At 37.3% G+C, this 19,800-nt stretch overlaps 1 protein-coding gene across 1 annotated transcript; it reads right to left on the bottom strand.

Moving 5' to 3' along the window:
* Positions 1 to 1,530: 1,530 nt before the first annotated feature.
* On the bottom strand, positions 1,531 to 19,023 carry LOC144444514 (leucine-rich repeat-containing protein 58-like). The gene is made up of 3 exons (XM_078133957.1): positions 18,389 to 19,023; positions 7,649 to 8,055; positions 1,531 to 7,205 (listed from the first exon to the last, which is right to left on the bottom strand). The coding sequence occupies exons 1-3, from the start codon at positions 18,850 to 18,852 to the stop codon at positions 7,003 to 7,005; spliced, it is 1,074 nt and encodes a 357-aa protein (XP_077990083.1). The 5' UTR covers positions 18,853 to 19,023; the 3' UTR covers positions 1,531 to 7,002.
* Positions 19,024 to 19,800: the final 777 nt, after the last annotated feature.

The raw sequence follows: 19,800 nt of genomic DNA on the forward strand, positions 1-19,800 counted from the left end.
TTCAAGTATTGAATTTCTGCTGATATTCTGAATAATTTCTACCCCAATCAACATCAACGGCGCCACTGGTTATGTCACGCACAAAAATACTGATCGTACAAGAACAAATACATGGAACAAATATCATGTAAGATATGAACAGCGCCCTCGCACTAGTAGTTTAAATTCCCTTTGTTTATATTGGGCGCGTTCAGGGTCACGATTTCAACCTGTATAATGTACAATTTATGGATAAGTTTCAGTGAACATATTGTGGTTGTCAGATCGAAAAGCTATACTTCAATTACAACTAATATAGGCTTAACATGGTGACAGATTCAAATCAAACTTTGCTCAAAATATAAACTTGCCCTCAGTGAGGCTATGTACGTGTACATAATATTGACCACTGATTAACAGATACATGTACATGTACTATTTCTTTTAATAAATAATCGACTAATTTTTGGTGAATATATTTTTGGTCACTTGTTGAAAAAAATGTCCCAGTTGCAGCTACTCTGGTGCATGTTATTACAAATGTAAACAGCGCCATCACACCAGTAGGTTAAGTTGCCTTTATTTACAACCCCCCCCCCCCCCCCCCCCCCCCCATCTGGGATTATTATACCTTTGCTTGGGAGAGTTTGTCATTTTACAAGCAAAGAATATATGCAGAAAATCGAATGGGTACTCTTTCTCTTTATTTGGAGATGAAAATGCAGGTGAAATCTGAAGGACTCATATACTATGTTAGCCAATGGCAACAAGTTTGACACTCCAGTCAATGGATTAGTAATATCCATGCACAGACAGGGAAGATTCACACGTTCGAAAGTTGTTTCCACGACAATAGAGTAGTGTTTACTGGAGACTACGTTTGGATATGCGGCGTACATGTGCTATGATCAAGAAGTTTTACCAGGGAAAAGTAGTGTAATACTATCAGAGAAATGGGAGAGGGTCAGTTGCTGACCTGCTCTTTCCTTGTCTGTGGGAACACCATCCTTCTTTTTGGTAACACACACCTTAAAGATTGGGAGGGAAAGGAGGCCTGCCAAGCAAACTGGCATACTTTTTTGTTACTAACTAAAAGTACCCTCATACCTTTCTGAACTTATAACAACCAATGATACTGTTCATCAATACAGCACAAGGACTAAATTCCACATTCCAAAAGCCCAGCCCACCCCAATCCATCGTTGCAAATAGTTCACCAATCTAATGACTTCTGCATTCTAACACTTCTCTCGGTGTTCAATATTGTTGCATAATTCTTTACATCTGTCATGTGTATTTGTATTCGTTATATTTTGCAAATGCATGACAACCCATATTATGGATGCATTGCTGTTTATAAATATATAAATAAATAATAATAATATCAACTCTAGAATGGAAGTGCCTATGGAGAGGGAAAGGGGGAGGGGCACAATTTATTTCTGAAGTCACTTTGTGGTTCAACAGAGATATGTGAGAACACAGTATATAACAAATGTAAAAAAGAGAAATATCAACACACCAAGAGATTTATTTTCTAAATATTGTTTATTTAATTAGGAAAGCATAGAATGCAATAGACTGCACTCCATCTATCTGTGACACATAAAGTCTATAAATGACAGTCTTTTCTTGTATCTAAACTATACACCTCTATATCCAACCACCAATCCAGTCTAAATTGTACATGGATTTAACTGATGGTTAAAAATCTGTTCTAAAAATTACAGTCATTTGCAGCTTATCTTCACAGAATTCCTAGTTTTCTGAAAATGTTTAGTTTAGTACAAAATAATCTACATCAGTTTTTTTGACAGGAATATGTAATATATAGTGTGTTGTGCCACCCTGTGATGAGACTAGATAGAACCACCCTGAACTTTGATACATTTTTTTGTGTTCCTGTAACTCTACATTTAAACATTGATACAAGGAAAGAAGTATTTATGAAGAAGAATCTTTCGATCTACCCTGAGCCGAATTTGGCTAAATCTGATCAAAATCTGATGTCGGGAATTTGGTATGGTTTCTTTATTTACCTACTACTTTATTGTTATGCACTTTTTTTTGTTTGTTCGGTGAGTGTCTGACACCTACATCTGACACAATACCATAGGAGTACAAATCTTGCATTTATGTGTAGCCAATCACAATCCGTCTTACGATATAACACTCGATGATCGAATTTGAAACAAAGAACACATTGAACAATAACAATAACATCATTGTGTGCGTGCGCTCTGCACTTGGGGGTTATTTTTGAACAGACTATTCTGGGATAATGTACTCGCATAATGTATTCTCATTGGTTGAATAAATCCACTCAGCACTAGAGATTTGTATGCGAGTGTCTATGGTACTGTGTCAGATGTTACACACAGAACAAATAAGAACAAACAACACTAAAAGTAGGCAATCAATAAAGAGATCGTGCTAAGTTCACTACAACAGATTTTAACTTTTTGGATTTGGCTAAACAACATAACATATCTCACATTGTATTTCGACCAAACTCAAAGTACATGTAAAACAAAATCATGACATATACAATCTAATTAACATTTTGATTGGTATATTAGTCATGTTTAATATATGTCCACAAAAACTGCAATTTTCTATACTATTGTCTGGTTGTAACAATGTACATTACAACTTTGCTGACACATTTTGGGATTCTGAATGCCCCTATGAATGGTATTTCAGTCAGTATTTTCAATATTGCATGTGTAGATGTGCGTTACTTTTTTAAATTTAAAATTAACTGGTAACATAATCCCTATAGTAATATTGCACACTATCTAGTCTTGGTTATCCAGACTCCTATCACTGTGGGAGAGGGGGTGGGGGTGGGGTGGGTGAAGAGCTCCACTACCAGGCCCACAGATAAAAGTGGGGGGAAAATTAATCCAAATCTTTCAGTACCAAATGTGTTTCAATGCAGTGCATTCTGGGGAATACTTCACATTCAACATTGCGGCCCGCTGAGCAATCCTGAGGTTTTGTCCGGATAGGTTTGCATACTCCAAGCAACCGATACATCTTAATTACAAAGAACAGGCTTTGTTAAACCCATTGTTCATGACTTGGAAGAAATACACTGTGACTTTCAGTGTGGGTGACTTTCTTTCCCAACACTCTCAACAGGGGGAGTTGGGGGATGTTTCTTGTAGTTGAGTCCTCAGCATGATAGTCTGGGTAACCATGACTTCACACTATCAAGTAATATAATTCTAAAAATTTGGCAGCATCTTTCTTTGCTTCATTAGATTACACAAAATAATATGAAAGCACTCATTAACATGACAATAAAATTAATTATACCACAACACACCACACCACACCATTCAAGGGTGCACAAAATTAATGTTTGATGAGATAAAACTAGATATATACACTATGAAATTCATGCACCTAAGTGTGTATAATCCACTCGGTTTAATGTCTAGTTTTACATTCATTAAATCTAGCAACGTCATCTAACTAAAATGACATCTAAGACTAGAGACTTTGTTCCTTTTCTTGATTTCCTTGTATGTATCTTTTTGAGTATAAGCCCCTTATTATCTGGTGAATGAAAGCAGAGGAAGTCATATGAGGTGAGGTCATGATCCCGCATCCCATATATTCAAGAGGGGACTCAGGAAGGTGTGTTTATTAGTCAAGTACTCTACATGTGGGCTTGTTTTCTACAATCTCTTTCTCTCTTTCTCTCCATGTATAGTCAAATGGATAAATTCTACTGAAAATCTTGCTACATCTCCTGCTGGGGAAAGGGTGAACAGTGCCTGTCAGTAGTAATCTACCACACACTGACAGGCAGTTGTAATTGGTTACTTCGTTCAGTTTACTATAAACTCAACCTCCAGTCTTAATGTACGTCATGTAAGAACACGATAACGTCATCACGTTTATATCAATGCTCCAATAGCATTAAACTGCTGCTGGTGGTGTCAAGAATGGAATGCTGTGATAAAAGAAAGCCATTTGACTAGACGGTGGAGAGGGATCATAGAAAACGAGCCCACATGTATAGTTTGTAGACCGGGTGTTTATCAAAAGTGCGGGGACTTATACTCGGATGAACATCAATACACACCTGGTATTACCATAAGAAATCCATGGTGTGGTGTTGCATTGACAATATTTAAAGTGTTTCTAGAAGAAATTAATAACATTGGCAAACTGAATTCTGGCAAAAAGGTAATGAATGTCAAACTTACATGTATGTACGTATCCCGAATGTACTGTAAACCTAGCTATTTTCACTACTAGAAAATGTTTTGATTTTACAGTCTTCAACTCTAGTCTTCAAACTTGTTTTTTTTTTTAAATTACCAGACTGGTAAATTGTGTTTATAAACAAGGAGGCATTTTAGTCACTAATTATTATTTTGGCATTTTACGGTCTTCCAGTGAAATAAGTGAAAATGACTCTTTAGCGAAAATTTCCAGGTTTACATGTTTACAGTTTTTATGATTTGTCAATAAGCTCACAAAGTGATCTGTTGACATCTTGGCGTGTACTCGGTAATTCATTCAGCCTATTTGTACTTGAGGTAGGAAAAAACACACAACCAAATCATGATTTGGCATGCAGTAGCACCCTACGACGACGGCTCCATTCCATTGTAACTGTAACTTTAAATAGACAGCTAAGGTAAGGGATTATGTCGAGCTGTGATAAACACTCAGATGGCTGAGATAGTCAAATAACATATTTGAAATATTATTACAATACTGCCTGATAATCCCAATTTCATCATAAAGTGGCCATATGGATGAGGATTGGGTATTTTTATTTTATTTTTAATTTATAAAACAATTTTATTATGGCTTCCTGCGATATCATCTTAAAGTGGCCATATGGATGAGGATTGGGTATTTTTTATTTATTTTTAATTTATAAAACAATTTTATTACGGCTTCCTGCTTGACACATCAACGTGAAACAACATATGCCAAATCCTTGTTTGCAATTCATTACATAGCAAAAAGGTTAATAAACGTGCAAAATCTTTGTTATTGTATGTGAAATAACAAACTTTTTACACAAGTTTGATCTTTTTGAAATGAAACTTTCTTATAACCAATTATCTCTTATTATTGCAATTATTATTATTATATTATATTACTTAATTACACTCACCAAGACTGTCGTTTAGTACACAATTTGAACTCAGAAAATATTATCTACAACAAAAGTATGTTAAGATAAATAGACTTTCTTTATCAAGGTTTGGGTTTGAGTTAAAGACTTTGATAAAACTATCTATATAAAATAGAAATGGAAAACAGCGTTAGAGTTGATATGACACTAGCCCCATCTACATGGCACTGAAAATCCTACCTGAGATGCCACGCAGGACTAAGGATAGTTTGAAGCCTGTGTAGACGTAAACGCGTCCCAAACCTGTCCTGAAACTGTTCTGACTTAGGACACCTTCGAGAGGTTTCCTGAAACCCTCCTGACTTTGTCCTATGGACTGTAAGGATGGAGTCAGAAGAGAACGCGCGATATCGATGCCGTAACCTTCCTGCGTGTGGACACAAACCTATCCTACAAGTACCTCAGGTAGGACTCAGGACTGACTCAAGTTAGGACAACCTACATCTAGATGGGGGTTAGTGTATTAATACTACTTGACTGTAACAGACACAATGTAGAAAGTATCAGAACATGAATGACAATTCATTACTTGATGTGATGGAATAGTTAAAGTTTACCTGTTCCAAGATGCATTGAATGGACAATGTCAATTGTGTGGTTGACTTTTAGTTTGTTTTATCTTTATCTATCATTTGAAATAACATTTTCATGATTACATATAATGGAATGATATGACCTTTTGAGTTATTGAAAAGGATAAAGAGTAGCGGTATCACTGGCAGAAATAGCTCTTACTCAGAATATGATAAGTTGTCAACCATTGTGCACAAAATACAAAGCATTATACTGTACATAGGAAGTCACACTAAGCAATTCTTGGAACAGGTGAGAGGCAGGTCCATCAACCAGGTAACAATGGCTAGTATTGAACATTTGGTAAAAATAAAGTTGAAGTCTGATGAAAGCCTGCACTTGTGCCTGCCCAGTGTTCCCTCTACAATTCTGTGAGGTTATAAAATTTAGAATGTCAGATGACTGATGCTGCAGCAGTCGCTAGGAGCAATATGGGATGCATATGGCGTAGACACCTTTTTGAAGTAATTTCCGACACTATTAGTTACATAGTATCAGCCAAAGAAAGAAGACATGTTCTTGTTCAGCTGTATCAAAATAAATTTGTTATGTGTCCCTGTAAATTTTTGGACAAAAAATAAAACCAATATGTACACATCGTTATAAGTTTCTCAAAACATACGATTTGGTTGCGATAGTTGACTACGGTGACTGCATTACTTTCATGAAAATAAGTCGTAGACTTGGAGGAAGCACTGCACCTGACTTACCCTCAATAAAAAAAACCACATGAAATAAAAATAAATTGTCTCGAGTGCATACACTATTATAAATTTGGTATGCTATAATCTAAGTCTATAATGTTTCCATTTAGATTATGCCATACATGTATACTACATTATATTTATTTCTGATACATCATCCCTCAATGTGAAGGTCAAAGAATCTTTTTTAGGTGAACTGTTCCATCTTGAAATTTGATTGATTAACGCAGTCAAAGTCATATTATTTTTGTATGGTGTACGTCCATCACCACACATTTACATAATTATTATTTTGTACATTTCACATGGATGACACAGTCATTGAATTTCATATTTCATATATAACTATATTACTCAGTGTTTCCATACACTGTATACTAACAAGTTATTCCTGATTTCACCTGGTCTCCCTCACGCACGTAACAGGGCATTCCATCACATATTTGGAGGAGGGGGAGCAACGATTCCAGCTTCAAAATAATCATCACACCAGTTTATAATCATCCTGGTCGAATCCATGGAATGGTGGAGCTTTATTCCTAGATTCCATCCTGTCCACTGTATCAATAAAAGTGCCATCTAACCCAGCAAGACTTTCTTGATTTTGGAAGCAGCGACAGGTTCATCATCTTCAGAGGTATCTGATTCACTGCTACTTGTGAAGACGGAGGACCCTGGAGTAGCACAGTTTGGTGAACACAAATACTGTAGTAATGGCAGTCGGTATTTACCACAGAAGTCAACAAACTTGACGTTCTCAACGCGAGACTCAAAGTAAACACCTGAAATATAATAACAAAATATGAGCAATATTATTAGAGTTGTAATCTGAGGCGGACAAGAACATTTGGTCATTTGTAAAAATTTCAGAGGCACAATTGTATCACATGAATAATTTATAAGTGCACAGGATGTACATGTACTTATATCACACACAAGCCAGGTTGAACACGTCCAAACCAAAAACATGGTTTTTAGGAGCCTTTTATACTCCCTGTCTCACCTTTACAAAATTGTAATGTATCATACTCTGCTAGGGTTTAATCGCTGAGTCATCATATATACATCACTATGTATAACAATACAAAGAAGGACAATATTATGATTGAAGAACAAAAATTGTGGAAAACAGCTCCATGCTATAATCTGCAAGGTGGGGCGCCCTCGTGCAACAGTCAACCCCTCCCAGGGAGTAAGGAGGTTACAGTCTACTCCATGGCCTTACCTTTACATTTAGGATTGACACACAGACAAGCTGAAGACAAGTAGTGTAAAAGACTTGGAGGTAGATCACTGGGTTTATATGCCAGGTTTTTGTTTTTAATCACACGTCCGGACAACTCTAGAAGCGATGGTGGCTGGTAGGTAAGGTCACGACAGAAACGGACGACCAGTGGGTTTCCGCGGAGACTCAGTTCTCCTAGATAGCGTAGTTTGACGATCTGCGGTGGTAAGACAGTCAGCTGGTTGTTGTGAAGACTCAGTGACTGTAGGTTGGTTAGTTTGGCTAAGGCTGGTGGTAACACCTCTATCTTGTTATCGCACAAACCCAATGATATCAAGTTAGATAGATTGCCTAGTTCTGCTGGTATCTCGGTCAAACGATTTCCTCCTAAATACAGAATTTCAAGACTGCAATAAAGAAAAAAACAAGTCATTGAAAATGACATAGCCCTGCTAAAATTGGGTTTTAAGGAATTATCACTACTCTGATCACGCAACAACATTTGTGAACCTAAATCAAACAGACTTAGATATGTTGTGTCTGCTTGTTGGACATGGAATATGCCTCCAACAATAAAGGATTGGTTGGGTATGGGGGATCATATCACGATGAAAATGGAGTCTGAGTTATGGCTTTGGACATGGAAAATTCACAAACAAAATGCCATATTGGATCGTATCATGACGAAAATGGATATGCACATGTATGTCATAGAACGCTGTCCTAATACCAACTTTGAATGAGATCTGTTCAAGCATGTCTTAATAATGGCTTTGGACATGGAAAATTCACAAACCAAATGGCTGCCAGGCAGCCATATTGGATCGTATCATGACAAAAATGGATAAGCACATGTATGTCATAGAACACTGTCCTAATCCCAACTTTGAATGAGATCTGTTTAAGCATGTCTGAGTTATGGCTTTGGACATGAAAATTCGCAAACAAAATGGCTGCCAGGCAGCCATATTGGATCGTATCACGACGAAAATGGATATGCACATGTATGTCATAGAACACTGTCCTAATCCCAACTTTGAATGAGATCTGTTTAAGCATGTCTTAGTTATGGCCTTGAACATGGAAAATTCGCAAACAAAATGGCTGCCAGGCAGCCATATTGGATCGTATCACGACGAAAATAGATATGCACATGTATGTCATAGAACACTGTCCTAATACCAACTTTGAATGAGATCTGTTCAAGCATGTCTGAGTTATGGCTTTGGACATGAAAATTCGCAAACAAAATGGCTGCCAGGCGGCCATATTGGATCGTATCAGGAAACAAATTGACGTGCATATGTATGCCATTGTATGTTGTCCCTGTACCAAGTTTTAAAAAAATCAGTCCAGGCATCTCCAAGAAACAGCTGCGGACGGACGGACAGAAGGAACCCATTCCATAAGTCCCCGTCCCGGACTTCGTCCGGCGAGGACTAAAAAGAGATGAATAAATATTTTGACCAAGTTACAGTTGTATACTGTAAGATACATTGTGTTGTTCTGTCCTCACCAGCCTCCTTGACCGATGTGTGAGGGCGCCCAATCACAACATACAAATGTACCTTACAGACGAGTACAGTACGTGTATGCATCTATAGTTTGCAGATTGATCAACAGATACATGTACAGTTATTGATAGTGCTTGTAGCTTGGAAATAATTTTTGTTCAATGTTTTTACAATGATTCAATGTAACACAGAGGCAAAGATTAGGTAAAACCTGTATCTTTCGTACCATACGTGTACATGTACATGATGTACTTTAGTCTAGTTATTACAAATGTATGCGTGTAGATATTTTCATTTTTCACGATCCCTCTTAAATTTCTCTGCTCAAAGAGTCAAACGGACATATTTTACCAAAAATGTACCTAATCTCCTACTAGGGAAAGGGTAGACAGCACACGTTAGTAGTAATCCATCACACACTGAAGGCTCCAATTGAAAGTAAGTCATGTGAGGACACGATAACGTCATCATATGCGCCAATAGCGTAAACTACAGCTGTTGACAGTAAGTATGGAATGCTGTGCTAGAGAAATCCACTTGAAAATACTCAGAATATTTTGTAACACAATGATATTAACTAAAACAATATTGACGAAGTTGATATGCAATATAATGGTTGGTTGCTGGGCAACAGTCCTCCATAACTTCCCATTTTGAGAGACTACAGTTAATGAATTTTCTACTGTTATTTGGATCGAATGAGTCACGTCATAATGAAAGATTTTAAACGATACACATTGTGCACTCATGAATATAACTTCTATAATTTTTACTAAATAATGATTGTTCCCAACACATCAAATCATTTTAGTGAGTTACCCTGTTAAAAACTGCTGTGGAAACTCAAGACGATTTCAATCAACCCTATAGTAGAAAGCTTAATAACATGGTCTATTTTTTTTAAATAATAGATAATATGCAATTGTTTAATAAGCATTACTTAACTACATGTAGAGAGTAGTGTTACATCTACATTTGTATTAGTACCCTCCTTTCTCCTACACAGTGTGCCCTCTAATGATAGCCAAATTTTGTTGTTGTGAGTCAAAATGATAAAAACTGGCATTTCTTGTGAGTCATCACATAGTAAGAGATAGGGGAACACCAAATTTTGGTGCATCACTAGAAATTGTGTGCGTCAGTGGCGCGTCAAATTGGCTTAGAGGGCACACTGCTCCTACATGATGTACATTGTACAGTGTTGATGGTGATATGATGGTATAAAATATCACAGACTGGTTCCATTACTGATGTCTTAACATTTAACAGCCCATTTACTTTTCTGTACATATATCTCTGTCAATGTAAATGATTACTAGACGCCATATGTTATTTCAGTCTTTATTGCATCATCCTAATATTTCATTCTACAGTAGCCTACTTGTACATTTGTACATGTATCTGTAGATTTGAATGACTAGTATCCCTATATATGTATTTTGTTGTCCTAAATGACATTTAGATTTTTTTGAATTTTTGCCTGGGAACGGGGGTGGGGGCTGGGTGTTGTTTCACCCTTAGCAGGCTTACCACATGTGACACCTTAGCAAAAAACACTGGTAATGCCACCAAAATACATGTACATGTACATGTAATAAGTCTGTATGCTGTGTCACAATGATGACATGCCAAAACAAGTCGTATGATAGATTTTCATACCCAAGTCCTTACACCTGCATTTAATACATCTCATTAATATTGTACTCATTTATCACTTTATCACTCTACAGTTAAAAACACTTACACAAAATGTCAATATTTGTTGACCTGTGCCATTGTGCAGTTCCAACTGATGGCTATCATTGTATCAATCATACATGAATACATTGCTCACGTATCCGCCCAGGATAAAACAATGACCGAACAAAATGCAAAGTCATGCTGACACCAATAAGTCAAAGGGCCAGTGTGCCCTCTAAGCCAATTTGACATGACACTGACGCACACAATTTCTAGTGACACACCAAAATTTGGTGTTCCCCTATCTTTTACTATGTAGTGACTGACAAGAAATGCCAGTTTTTATCATTTTGACTCACAACAACAAAATTTGGCTATCGTTAGAGGGCACACTGCAAAGGGATATATTACCATGTACAAGTGGTGATAACGAATCAAAGTCACAAGTTTATCACAAAATAAAACTGTTTTCAAAAGGTGCGCATAATTTACAATAGGTGGCATATTTTTTTCATAAGTGCAATTGCTGAATAAAAATGCTGAATCATGTGACAGCCACTTCACATTACCATACAATACTGTAATTCATCAAAAATGAAATTGTTTGTGTTTCATACATTTATGACATTGTTTGGTTTTAATGGTCACCCCACTTTTCACTTCAAGGCTTCTAAAGACAATACATGTACTTCACAATACAATGGTACATTGTAAATGAAGCTATGTATGTACATGTATGTCAACCTGTCTACACATGTATCATGAACTGAAGCTATGACTACATGTACACACAGTTCTTGCTTTACCATTCTCGCAAACGAGAGCTGTTATTTGTTCTGCGACACTGGGATTTTTATAAGCACTACATTTAGCATATACATGTAGTCACAGACCCAATGACATAGACAGGCTATTTTAATCATGAATGTGAAAAAACAATATTTTTACATGATGTGTAAATTTAACAATGTGAACTACATGTATACATGTGTTTACTGTCTTATTATAAATTGTACTACATATAACTACATAAAATAATTGACAGTAACTTACATTTATAACTAGCTCAGAGACTTGCTATTACATGTAGTTCTCAAATCTAATGATCCTCCATTTTGAAATGTTATGGTCACTAGATTTGAAAACCAGGGACCAGTCTCTACACTAATGGTAGCTAGATTTGAAAACCAGGGACCAGTCTCTACACTAATGGTAGCTAGATTTGAAAACCAGGGACCAGTCTCTACACTAATGGTAACTAGATTTGAAAACCAGGGACCAGTCTCTACACTAATGGTAGCTAGATTTGAAAACCAGGGACCAGTCTCTACACTAATGGTAGCTAGATTTGAAAACCAGGGACCAGTCTCTACACTAATGGTAACTAGATTTGAAAACCAGGGACCAGTCTCTACACTAATGGTAGCTAGATTTGAAAACCAGGGACCAGTCTCTACACTAATGGTAGCTAGATTTGAAAACCAGGGACCAGTCTCTACACTAATGGTAGCTAGATTTGAAAACCAGGGACCAGTCTCTACACTAATGGTAGCTAGATTTGAAAACCAGGGACCAGTCTCTACACTAATGGTAGCTAGATTTGAAAACCAGGGACCAGTCTCTACACTAATGGTAGCTAGATTTGAAAACCAAGGACCAGTCTCTACACTAATGGTAGCTAGATTTGAAAACCAGGGACCAGTCTCTACACTAATGGTAGCTAGATTTGAAAACCAGGGACCAGTCTCTACACTAATGGTAACTAGATTTGAAAACCAGGGACCAGTCTCTACACTAATGGTAGCTAGATTTGAAAACCAGGGACCTGTCTCTACACTAATGGTAGCTAGATTTGAAAACCAGGGACCCGTCTCTACACTAATGGTAGCTAGATTTGAAAACCAGGGACCAGTCTCTACACTAATGGTAACTAGATTTGAAAACCAGGGACCAGTCTCTACACTAATGGTAGCTAGATTTGAAAACCAGGGACCAGTCTCTACACTAATGGTAACTAGATTTGAAAACCATGGACCAGTCTCTACACTAATGGTAACTAGATTTGAAAACCAGGGACCAGTCTCTACACTAATGGTAGCTAGATTTGAAAACCAGGGACCAGTCTCTACACTAATGGTAGCTAGATTTGAAAACCAGGGACCAGTCTCTACACTAATGGTAACTAGATTTGAAAACCATGGACCAGTCTCTACACTAATGGTAACTAGATTTGAAAACCAGGGACCAGTCTCTACACTAATGGTAGCTAGATTTGAAAACCAGGGACCAGTCTCTACACTAATGGTAACTAGATTTGAAAACCAGGGACCAGTCTCTACACTAATGGTAACTAGATTTGAAAACCATGGACCAGTCTCTACACTAATGGTAACTAGATTTGAAAACCAGGGACCAGTCTCTACACTAATGGTAGCTAGATTTGAAAACCAGGGACCAGTCTCTACACTAATGGTAACTAGATTTGAAAACCAGGGACCAGTCTCTACACTAATGGTAGCTAGATTTGAAAACCAGGGACCAGTCTCTACACTAATGGTAACTAGATTTGAAAACCAGGGACCAGTCTCTACACTAATGGTAGCTAGATTTGAAAACCAGGGACCAGTCTCTACATTAATGGTAACTAGATTTGAAAACCAGGGACCAGTCTCTACACTAATGGTAACTAGATTTGAAAACCAGGGACCAGTCTCTACACTAATGGTAGCTAGATTTGAAAACCAGGGACCAGTCTCTACACTAATGGTAACTAGATTTGAAAACCATGGACCAGTCTCTACACTAATGGTAACTAGATTTGAAAACCATGGACCAGTCTCTACACTAATGGTAGCTAGATTTGAAAACCAGGGACCAGTCTCTACACTAATGGTAGCTAGATTTGAAAACCAGGGACCAGTCTCTACACTAATGGTAGCTAGATTTGAAAACCAGGGACCAGTCTCTACACTAATGGTAGCTAGATTTGAAAACCAGGGACCAGTCTCTACACTAATGGTAGCTAGATTTGAAAACCAGGGACCAGTCTCTACACTAATGGTAACTAGATTTGAAAACCAGGGACCAGTCTCTACACTAATGGTAGCTAGATTTGAAAACCAGGGACCAGTCTCTACACTAATGGTAGCTAGATTTGAAAACCAGGGACCAGTCTCTACACTAATGGTAGCTAGATTTGAAAACCAGGGACCAGTCTCTACACTAATGGTAACTAGATTTGAAAACCATGGACCAGTCTCTACACTAATGGTAACTAGATTTGAAAACCAGGGACCAGTCTCTACACTAATGGTAACTAGATTTGAAAACCAGGGACCAGTCTCTACACTAATAGTAACTAGATTTGAAAACCAGGGACCAGTCTCTACACTAATGGTAACTAGATTTGAAAATCAGGGACCAGTCTCTACACTAATGGTATCTAGATTTGAAAACCAGGGACCAGTCTCTACACTAATGGTAGCTAGATTTGAAAACCAGGGACCAGTCTCTACACTAATGGTAGCTAGATTTGAAAACCAGGGACCAGTCTCTACACTAATGGTAGCTAGATTTGAAAACCAAGGACCAGTCTCTACACTAATGGTAACTAGATTTGAAAACCAGGGTCCAGTCTCTACATTAATGGTAACTATATTTGAAAACCAGGGACCAGTCTCTACACTAATGGTAACTAGATTTGAAAACCAGGGACCAGTCTCTACACTAATGGTAGCTAGATTTGAAAACCAGGGACCAGTCTCTACACTAATGGTAGGTAGATTTGAAAACCAGGGACCCGTCTCTACACTAATGGTAACTAGATTTGAAAACCAGGGACCAGTCTCTACACTAATGGTAACTAGATTTGAAAACCAGGGACCAGTCTCTACACTAAGGGTAACTAGATTTGAAAACCAGGGACCAGTCTCTACACTAATGGTAGGTAGATTTGAAAACCAGGGTCCAGTCTCTACACTAATGGTAACTAGATTTAAAAACCAGGGACCAGTCTCTACACTAATGGTAGGTAGATTTGAAAACCAGGGACCAGTCTCTACACTAATGGTAGGTAGATTTGAAAACCAGGGACCAGTCTCTACACTAATGGTAGGTAGATTTGAAAACCAGGGACCAGTCTCTACACTAATGGTAACTAGATTGAAAACCAGGGACCAGTCTCTACACTAATGGTAGCTAGATTTGAAAACCAGGGACCAGTCTCTACACTAATGGTAACTAGATTTGAAAACCAGGGACCAGTCTCTACACTAATGGTAACTAGATTTGAAAACCAGGGACCAGTCTCTTCACTAATGGTAACTAGATTTGAAAACCAGGGACCAGTCTCTATACTAATGAAAACCAAGGACATACACAGTCACATAATTTAAGTCTTTGGGAGCTAATTTATCACTAGGTCAGTTTATGACATATTTTTCCATTCTCACATTCGTACAGACATTATTACAGCCTATGTCTGGCCTCACACAAATACAGTTTACAATGTTTTAACTAGACTGTAGATTCTTCATGTTGTTCAGCCCTATCAAGCATCTTAACCATGACGATGAGTGCGACCAATAGCATGGCATGAATGTCTGTATATGTGTATCTTACAGAAGTATGTTTAACCCAATTTAATCATGGGCTTTACCCCTACCTACATCACATTTACACAGTAAATCTTGTGGATACTATATCATGTTTCTTTATTTTCTTTTTATATTTTTTTTCACATTTTTTAAAAATTTTTAATTCTTTTTACTGTATACTAAATTTCTTTTATTTTACTTATTTTGTCTGTGCTTTGTAACCTTTAGGTGTTCAAATAAAAATGTGATTAATATTAACTGACTGCTCATACATGTACAATGTACACATAATTCTAGTTCGTATGTATCTACATTGTAATCTGATTTAATTTGACAACCCTCATTGTACCTCTGTGTTACATGTATGTGTACACATATATGTATTTCTGTGTATTATTTATCTCAATACATGAAAATCCCTGTATGGAAAAAAATCCATAAATAAACAAATAAATAAATAGATGAGTAATCAATATTTTCTCTGTTGATTAAAATCTGCTTATTCATCCTCCAATGTAACTGACCTAAATCTTGAATTTTGTTATCAGCTTTTTGTTGTTTTTTTGTTTGATAATACAATGGACAGATGTCTCCCTGACCAACATTTGTAGATGTACATGTAGTGTAAATCTGATTAAAATCTGATGTTGTGAAAGTGGCTAGATGTCTTTATTTACCTCTATTCCCATTGTTTTGGAGAAAACTGATGAAATGAAAAATATTTAACTTTGGGGGCTAGATTAGGGCATAGACCCTCCATGGTTAGTGCTGTACATGATTCATGTATCTTACAATCTATATACTGTGCCCATTGTCATGTACATGTACACATATATTTTATTTAGATACATGTACATGTACATGTTGTAGTCTATACATTTTCTCAACATTGTGTAAGCAGAGCTCTGACACAACAGTTTTCCCCAGTTTACATGTACTATCAAATAAGTTAATGTACAGTAGTTCAATGGTTAGAAGGGGATTTCCCTGCACACTGAAAGTGGACATTGTCAACATTTAGAAACTGACATAACACCTCCTGGTATGTAACCACTATACTGGTACAATGAAGTCAAAGGGACCTGAATAGATGTCTGAAAGTGGAAGACGGTTCAAGCCAACCATTACTATGTCCACAGTTAATTCTCAATGTGCCATAGAACCACATTGTATTCCAAAGTACACTGAACTCATCAATTCACTTCTTGATCATTGCGAACACATTCCAAAACATATTGACCAATAGCTGGCTTTGTCACAAAACACACATATCACTTTTAACACATTATTCAAACAAGGTGAGATACATGATGTATTAGCAGCTCAGAATTATTCATAATATTTAGCAGAGACTATTTCTGCAGCTGTTGTGTACATTTGAAGACTGAAATATTACTTTCTTACATCCTTGTAAACATTTTAATATGTAGTGATCATAGCCCAGAGACAGCTCGACATACATGTACTGCTAGCAGTGATCTTTGGGTCACTTCTTTCTTACATCTAGCTATGATCATATTAAACACAGTTCAAAATCAGTTTCATGTTAGTCTGGCTTTCAGTGTGGTATCCAATCATCTCTAAAGAGAGCTCTTAAGATTGGATGAAGGATAACACTAGACCTAGTATTCAGTGTCCCTGGCCCCGAGGTCAAACTTTGTGACACTTCAGTCTCAAATTGAAGAAGCCAATCATGTCTTGTGTTTCTTATGTACTGTATCTGGACAATTTGAAATATGATTTGCTATCACTTGCTGACCTTCTAGATCATAATTTATTGAATGGTAATCATATACACACTGGCTCTGGTGTTGTATATATGTATAGATAAATTAGCCAGACAAACTTTGTACATACAAAGGTTTTATGTTTTTTACTGAAGTTTTTAATAGATCCCAGTGACCAGGGATAAGGAAAGATGGTAGAACTCTTACAGTTTCCCATACACTTCACTATATTTTGGCAGAGAAGCACCATAATGATAAAATGAAGGGAGGATTAGAATTCTACTAAATTTTACAAGTTACAAAATATATACAATGTACATGTACTTATGTACATTTCTAATTTCGAGAGCCTTCTTGACCTAAGGGTGCTTTAAATACCACCATGCATGAGTGGCTAGACAGAGGAACACCCAAGACAAGTCTGCAGTCTGTGAGCTCCAATGGGTCCCGATCTGTCTGTCTGTCTATCTACCATAAGAACAGTTTTCAATGGTCGATGCAAGTACATTGGTGAATTTGTATCACCCGGTACTCACCCTAGCTACAATAATTGTAGCTTTGTTTTTATTTGCAATATTTAAAAAAATATATATTTTATTTCCTAAATGAGTGTGACTCAACATTTTTCGTTTTATTTTTTATCTTCTTACGGGGTTTGCAAAGGCCCGAAAGCGACAGAGCAAAACTGCCATAATAACAAAAGTACTGCAGTTAGAATCAACAATAGATGTATTACTATTACTATTAGGGGTCCCTACAATAGTGATAGTACAGTAGTAATACATCCATGAATCAACCAAGCCTCATTCCCTATTTGCTATGTAGTGAAACATTCAAAATAACCTCGAAGGGTATGTGTTCATACAAACAGGAAATCTACTTTACAAAACACTACAGGGCGTTTCATTTCCTTCAGAGATGAAAGACCCAAGGTTCACAACAAAATAGATTCAGGGTTATGTTCAGTTTTTATACAATGGCAATGTTTCATAACGAAACGCCATTTTATTTTTGGACTCTGAAATATTTGCGACCTTGATGATATTTGGTGTTAGAAGTTGGGGCCTTATAGGTCACATTTAACGGTATCTGTCCGTATAAAACTATGAACTGTTTTACACAATAATAGATGCCTGGCAGACACAGTTGACCACATCATTATGGGCCAGGTGTGTTATTTGCAAATATGGTGACGATACAATTATTTAGGATTTTGTATCTTACTTTTTTAAATGCTGCACTTCAATTGGCAACGTTCTTATTTGGTTGGCACCAAGGAAAACATGTCTAAGGGTTGGTATTTGCGTGAGTTCAACAGGAAACTCCTCCAGCTGATTTCCACTGAAATTCACTTCTTCCAGTCGTGGACAGTCGGCAAAGTCTTTAGGAAACGACTCACAGTCGAGACGATTGTTCTTTGCCACAAGCACTTTCAAATTTTGCAATCGCGTGATTTCATCAGAAATGTATTTCAGTCGATTTGAACTGATGTCTAGTTCTATTAGGTTCTTAAATTCACCGATTGCTCGTGGTAAAACGGATATACTATTCTGTGAGAGAACTAACGTCCGTATTTTGTCCGCTGTTTTTTGTAAATTATCGGGAAATTCCTCGAGGTTATGCCGTGACAGATACACATAACATTCGGGGTCTTCGCCTTCCATGGTTCTGTATTTTCCTCTATACATCGATGATCGAGACACAGGCACAGATGGTTAGTTGGTCCTCAGCACTGGGTCAGGCGCTGCATTGCCTTGCCGTCCAGATCGTCGAATACTCGACTTTTACATAATAAAACTGGTTATTATATCACATCTGAACTGACACCATGAGATACAGCTGTACGGTTGATTCACAATGCATGACTCAACGAAAAAGTCAGGGTCAAAGGTCAACTGTGGGCGGAGCCAACCCAAGGCAGCAGTTGCATCACGTATCATTTGGACCTTTGGACTTTCTAGTTTTGTACCAAATATGTACGACACAGCACACTAGCAATCACAATTGTAAATGTTTTAATACGCTATCGATTATTATTATTATTATTTTAAACAAAATTCGAATGGTTTTACGAACTATCATTGTCTTATCTTCTTCTTTCATAACAACATAACATGTGGAAATCACGTGATACCAATGTCGCCTCTCGTACCTTCCTGACCAATCACTGACCTTCAATGTGAGAGTGGTGCCACCATATACGTAGTCTATCAGCTAGCCCTCGGATGTTCTTCCTATAAAATACGACACACAGCCGAACAATGCTATCGAGGATGGAACATCCGAGGCCCTCACATGCGAACTTCGTTCGCTTATAGTTATAGCATCGAAAGAAAGCCCGAACGTCTAGCAGCAAGACTACCATATACGTAGACAGTGGGCGTTACTCACCTGTGCAGTGTTTTAAAACACTACCTTTCATACCGTAGTATTACTGCTAGTACTAGTATTTCGTATACGGAATCATTACGGCAGGGGAGGGGGCCTGAGGAGAAAACAAGCCCTTCGCGCTCACAAAAAAGTTACACCCCCCACAAATGAACCAAATAATGCTCGTACCCCCACCCATAGCCATTTGTTTCCTGAGATACGTCTCAGAATATTTATATATGAAAGAGGTAAAATTAAACTTGTTT

This window comes from Glandiceps talaboti, chromosome 13, assembly GCF_964340395.1.
Source record: "Glandiceps talaboti chromosome 13, keGlaTala1.1, whole genome shotgun sequence".
Taxonomy (NCBI): Eukaryota; Metazoa; Hemichordata; class Enteropneusta; family Spengelidae; genus Glandiceps; species Glandiceps talaboti.

Coding starts and splice junctions, on each gene's coding strand:
- LOC144444514 (XM_078133957.1), bottom strand. CDS start 18,852: ATGTATAGAGGAAAATACAGAACCATGGAAGGCGAAGACCCCGAATGT. Junction 8,056..18,388: donor GAAGTGCAGCATTTAAAAAA/GTAAGATACAAA, acceptor TCTTTATTGCAG/TCTTGAAATTCTGTATTTAG. Junction 7,206..7,648: donor TGTCAATCCTAAATGTAAAG/GTAAGGCCATGG, acceptor ATTATATTTCAG/GTGTTTACTTTGAGTCTCGC.